Source organism: Aotus nancymaae, unplaced genomic scaffold (genome assembly GCF_030222135.1).
Source record: "Aotus nancymaae isolate 86718 unplaced genomic scaffold, 86718_ANA_hifiasm-v0.15.2.pri h1tg000004l, whole genome shotgun sequence".
NCBI classification, from domain to species: domain Eukaryota; kingdom Metazoa; phylum Chordata; class Mammalia; order Primates; family Aotidae; genus Aotus; species Aotus nancymaae.
This window is the reverse complement of record NW_026988415.1, coordinates 18,831,009-18,836,560: the sequence shown is the minus strand read 5'-3', so window position 1 is coordinate 18,836,560 and position 5,552 is coordinate 18,831,009. Positions and strand designations below refer to the sequence as shown.

Here is a 5,552-nt window from a genome sequence, read left to right as displayed (position 1 = left end):
ATTTAAAAAAATCTTATTCAGGGGTTGAGGAATTTACAGTTCTGAGCCCAATTGTCCTTGTCCTATATGTCATAATATCTGAATATGATGGACCCCCTTAAATGGGTCAACTGACTGTTTAGTTCAGGGTGTTTTAGGAAGAGGAAGAGAACTGACATTTCTGAGCACTAATAATGTGCTATAGTTTACTAGATATTTTCATGTACATTATCTGAGTTAATCCTCAATATAACCATGTAAAGTAGGCATTATTACCCCAGTTTTATGAATGAGGGATCTAGCTTTGAGAATTTAAATGATTGAATCATCGTTTGAACACTGATCTGTTGGATTTCAAGACCTGTGATTTTTCCACTGTACATACTGACTCCCAGGGATAGCAGAGTTTCTTAGATTTAACCTAATACCACACTGATCACCTGGCCTCGCTTCCCCTCTTGCTTTTCTGTATTAAAAAAAATATTTATTTTTAATTGACAAATAATTGTACATATTATATTAGGTACAATGTGATGTTGATATATGTTTAATGTGGAATGACTAAATCAGGCTAATTTACTTTTTTTTTTTTTCTAAAAGGACCTTGGCTTAGAATTAACTTTAATTTTCATTCCACTCTGCTTATATTACCTTGGCAAGATCAGTCCTTTGTGGCAAGGCCAGGATTTAAGCTTTGAATGACCAATAAGGAGGGCATTGGTTCAAGATCAATGCACTAGCAGAGAGAAAAACGGAAAAAAAAAAAAAAAAAAAAAAAAGGAGGGCATTGGTTTGAGCCTGCTTTCAATTTTGTCCAAAATCCAGTTATTCATATTTTACCTTGTTCCCAGTAACTCATAATACAATCCAAGGATGTGCCTTATTGCTGGCCTGGTACTTGCTGGATGCTCAGTATTTCAAGGCATATTGGGTTCCATCATCCACTTGAGAGCCAAAAACTTCAGTTGTAGGAACACAGTGCTTGCTATGGTGAAAGCAAGCATGTTTCTCCTCTGGGACAGACTGGTAAGCAAAGCAAGTGCAAAAAATTTACCAAAGGTGTGTTGATGTGTATGTAGTAGAATAGATCAATGAGAAAGAGACCATTTGGGCTGAAGACGATATAGGGTGAAGGTAGGGAGAAGGGAATTTTCAAGAGTAGGGAAACTGAAAGTGATGATCATTATCCTCTGAATGACTGAGGAAAGAAAGCTGGGAGTTAATCTGTTAGTGTTAGATTAACTGAGATTAATCTAAGTTAGTCTTAGATTAATTTAGATTAACTCGGGGAATTAAGAAAACCCGAGTGCAAAGCATAATGGTGTGGTGACATCCTTTGAAAGGAGGGTGGCTGAATTCCACCCAGGTCTAAACATTCTAGTTTGCAAATAGAATGAACATATTCAAGGACCTCTTGGAATTAGCCATTACATGTTGGATTCAAATGCATCCTCAGGCCATTAATTTAGGGATATTTAGGGATTAACCAACCTAAGGTTGTTTCAGTACCAAATCCCAGACAAATTAATCCATACCGTTTTGGTTTCTTCTTGCCCTCTTTTGTTGTCAACTTGGCAGCTTTCTGGGGTGATATTACAGTTTAGGGTCTTGAGAGCCAAACTCTCTAGCAATCCACTTTGGAGACCAGGAGGTTTTGGAGAGGGTTACAGGGAAGCTCAGGAAGGCAGAGAGTGGTTCCTGAATGTCTTCCCCATTTTGTTCTTGAATTTTTGCTGCCAGGTTGCTCAGAGGGAAACTGAGCATAATTCCCATCTGCCAACCTTGTCATTTTCTGTACCCCACAGAAAGGAGGATGAGGCACCTGCTCCTCAGCTGGTCTCCTGTGCAACTGAGTTCCTTACAAAAATGCAAATTTGGTAGTAAGTGGAAGGAGCCCCAAGGAGCAGTGGCTTCCGTCTGGAGAGCTTGGCTGTGCTTGCCTCGGTACCCACCTTTTTTCTCACTCTCTTCCCTCCCAGTGCCTCAGAATTTGTGATCCAGCATTGTCATCAACAAGCAGCTACAAGTGACATACGAGGCCATCTTAAGGGAAGGGGCACCAGAGAGTTAACAGGTGGTGGATTGGGACCAGTAACAGAAGAAATAATCACAAGACAGTAATTCTTTGGGAAGTAGCCTATTTTGAATATCATGAGGTGTGGGAAAAGACAAGCTTTAGACAAATTGAGGTTTCTACCTTTTAGGCACACTCACCATATAAAATCTCTGATTCATAACAGTGAGGGCAGGAGGAGGAGGGACTCCTTACCTTACCAAAGCAATTCCTGTAGTAAATCACTCTAGTAAACAGTTAAAAAGAACAGAGCCGCATTTCTCTTGTGCTGTCCAGTATGGGAGTCATTAGCCACATATGACTATGAGCATTTGAAATATGGCCGGTTTAAATCGAGATTTTTGTAAAGGCAAAACATACACCAGATTTCAAGGACTTAGTATGAAAACTATAACAGCATAATTTTTATATTGATGACATGTTGAAAACAATATTTTGGTTACATTGGGTTAAATAAAACATTAGTTTTGCCTGTTTCTTTTCACCTTTATAACATGGTTACTAGAACATTTAAAATTATGTGTGTGGCTCACATTATATTTCTGTTGGACAGTGCTGCTCTAGTATGTTCAAAAATAGAATTTGATCTATAAGCATCTTTTTAGGACTACATTTCTTGCTTTAAATAAGTATACCTGTACATGAGAGACAGGCTTATTTCAAAAGAAGGACAGGGTGGAGTGGAGATTTGAAAATGGGGAAACTGATTATAGAAGAAAGTCAGGACCCTGCTTCAGTTACTTCTCAGTCTGGGGCTGGGGGATGCTGGGACAGGGTTCAATTGCCTGAAGCAAGTGCTCTCATTCCCCTTTCTCCTGCTGATCTAGTTGGGACTCCAGGGTGGGGAGGAGAAAGGCACTTTGAAACTTCTCTGCCCTTACCGTCTTAGCCATCAAACTCTGAGTTGGAGATAGTGACAATGTGACAGGAACTTTCCCTGGGCCTCTCTAGGCCACCATTCCTGGCCAAGAGAAAGAGGAGGAATGAGGTGAGCACCTTCTTCACTCCCAGGGCCATGTGGTAGAGCTGTAGTCGCACCTCTTTCTGCCAATAGGCATAGATGAGTGGGTTGAGCAGGGAGTTGCCCACACCGAGCAGCCACAGGTACTGTTCCAGCACTGGGTAGAGGCGACACTCCCGGCAGGCCACCTGCACAATGCCAGTGATAAGGAAGGGGGCCCAGGATAGAGTGAAGCTCCCAATGAGAACAGACACAGTGCGGAGAGCTTTGAAGTCGCTGGGAGTCCGTGGGGGTCGATAACCTCCAGCCATGGCTCTTGCATGTTCCATCTTTCGGATTTGCTGGCTGTGCATGGAGGCAATCTTGAGCATGTCACAGTAGAAGAAAACAAAGAGGAGCATGGCTGGGAAGAAGCCAACACAGGAGAGGGCTAGCACGAAGCGAGGGTGAAATACGGCAAAGAAGCTGCAGGGCTCTTTGTAGGGGGTCTGCTGGAACATGGGGACTCCGATTGGGAGGAAGCCAATGAGGTAAGACACCAACCACAGCCCAGCAATGCAGGCCCCGGCCACAAACCCACTCATGATCTTCAGGTAGCGGAGGGGCTGCTTGATGGCAAGGTACCTGTCAAAGGTGATCAGCATGACCGTGAGGACAGAGGCAGCTGCGGAGGAAGTGACAAATGCCATTCGCAGGCTGCACAGGGTCTTCTGTGTGGGCCGAGAAGAGCTGGAGAGGTGTTCTGTGAGTAGGCCAGAGATGGCCACGCCAATCAAGGTGTCAGCCACAGCCAGATTCAAGGTGAAGCAGAGATTGACACCATCATTCTTGTGAATCAGTAGCAGCACAGCCACAGCCACTAGTGTGTTAGTAGCAATGATGAGGGAGGCCAGGACAGCAAGGATCACTCCAAATGAGAAAGATGACTCCATGTCTTAAAGTGGCAGTACTTCACTTACGAGGGCATGCTGTCTCTCCAGCTGAAATTCTCATGGGCCAGGGGAAGAGGAGCTGTGGGTTCAGAGCTACGGCACAATTCTGGCCTTCACTGGCAGTCCAGGCTGGCAGCTTGCCATCTTTGGAATCCTGCAGGTCATGAAGAATTACTCATTCTCTCTTCTTCAGTCCTCAGCCTCCTGCCTGTCTAGCTTTCTAAAGGCAGCAACCTCAGTGCCAACCTCCCCCTGGGCCCCGAACTAGTCCCTCCCCCTCCAACCACCAAGTTACTAGACAACTCCCAAGTACCTGTACATGCTGTCTTGCCAGGCCCTCTCTCTTCATTGGTGCTTCAAGGACTCTGGAGGGATGGGGGCATTCATCAGGTCTCCTGTCTGTCAAAAGATATAATTGACTCCAATCATCCTTTTTTCTTCCTCCATACCTTGACATTAAATTTCTACTTTTCTTCCAAAGCCTTGAGTACCAGCTTGAGTAACAAATCTAAGCTTAATTAAACATTTTCTTAATAAATTCTCAATTACTATTATGAATCGCTTTTAATCAAGCAAGATGCTCATAATCAGTTGAAGTGGGAAGTGAGGGCAGGTGAGCTTTTTGGAGGGGCCCCAGCATACTTTCAGGAGCGTTACCACACATTTAAACAGTTTCTTACCTTTTGCTTCCTAGTGCCTCAAATTTTCATTCTCTCATGTAGGGCATGCTGTTCCCCCATTTCTCATCCCTTGGAACTCAGTTGAGGATTCAGGACAGGAAAAACAGGGCCAAAAACTGTTAACACCTGTAATTTAGTTTAGAGCCCATTCGCCACCTTAAGCTGCTGTCTCTTGGGTATACTCACTGATAATTATTTCTGCAGCATGTTGGGCCAGATCTCTGGTCAGTGAGTAGTGGCTGCCGGGCTTGCCTTTCTTGATCCTGTAGACCCGACATATCTCTGTGGGAGGAGGAGAACAGGAGATGAGCTGCATTCTGGGAAGTGTCTGCTTGATGTTTGGTTATGGAATTTTCCATTTTCCAGGAATAGGAACATGAGGGCCGGGGGGGGCGGGTTAGACCAAAGGGCGACTATGTTGCTGAATCAGGTGAGATGCACCCTGGAGGGGCAGCTGTGTAAGTCCCTCCTGTTTTAGGATGTGTATCCATTTGCTTGGGTACATTAGAACTAACCTTTTGCCTGCCACTCTCATCTTGGATACCAAGAAGAGAGGGGTGGAGAGAAGAGTGGTTAGAAGCTTATTTACTCAGTTCAGGTGAGAGCACAAATGGGAAAGGTTAGTGTTTGAAGTGAGGGAGTGGAGAGCAAGGTGCAGAGTTGGAGGCAAATATATTCCAGGATGTTTTGACAATCTGAGAGGGCCTTTGGCAGATGTCGCTCCTAAAAAAGGGTCAGAAAGACTGTGCCGTGGGGACTCAGTATTCTAGTTGCCAGCCTGAAAACAGTTCTTATTCTTTGGTACGTCCATTAGCAGATTGATTCCTGTTGCTTAGAATCTAGCCTAATTTTATTCCTGGACCTAAGGTGTGCTTGGGTTCCCCAGGTCTTGACTCTCCACGGAGTCAAGTTAGCCCTTTTCAAGC

The 5,552-nt window shown here is 44.3% G+C and overlaps 1 protein-coding gene across 1 annotated transcript; it reads right to left on the bottom strand.

Annotated features, from left to right (window-relative positions):
- Positions 1-2,938: 2,938 nt before the first annotated feature.
- GPR119 (G protein-coupled receptor 119) lies at positions 2,939-3,946 on the bottom strand. The gene has a single exon (XM_012458715.2). The coding sequence runs from the start codon at positions 3,944-3,946 to the stop codon at positions 2,939-2,941; it is 1,008 nt and encodes a 335-aa protein (XP_012314138.1).
- Between the last annotated feature and the right edge of the window lie 1,606 nt (positions 3,947-5,552).

Coding starts and splice junctions, on each gene's coding strand:
- GPR119 (XM_012458715.2), bottom strand. CDS start 3,946: ATGGAGTCATCTTTCTCATTTGGAGTGATCCTTGCTGTCCTGGCCTCC.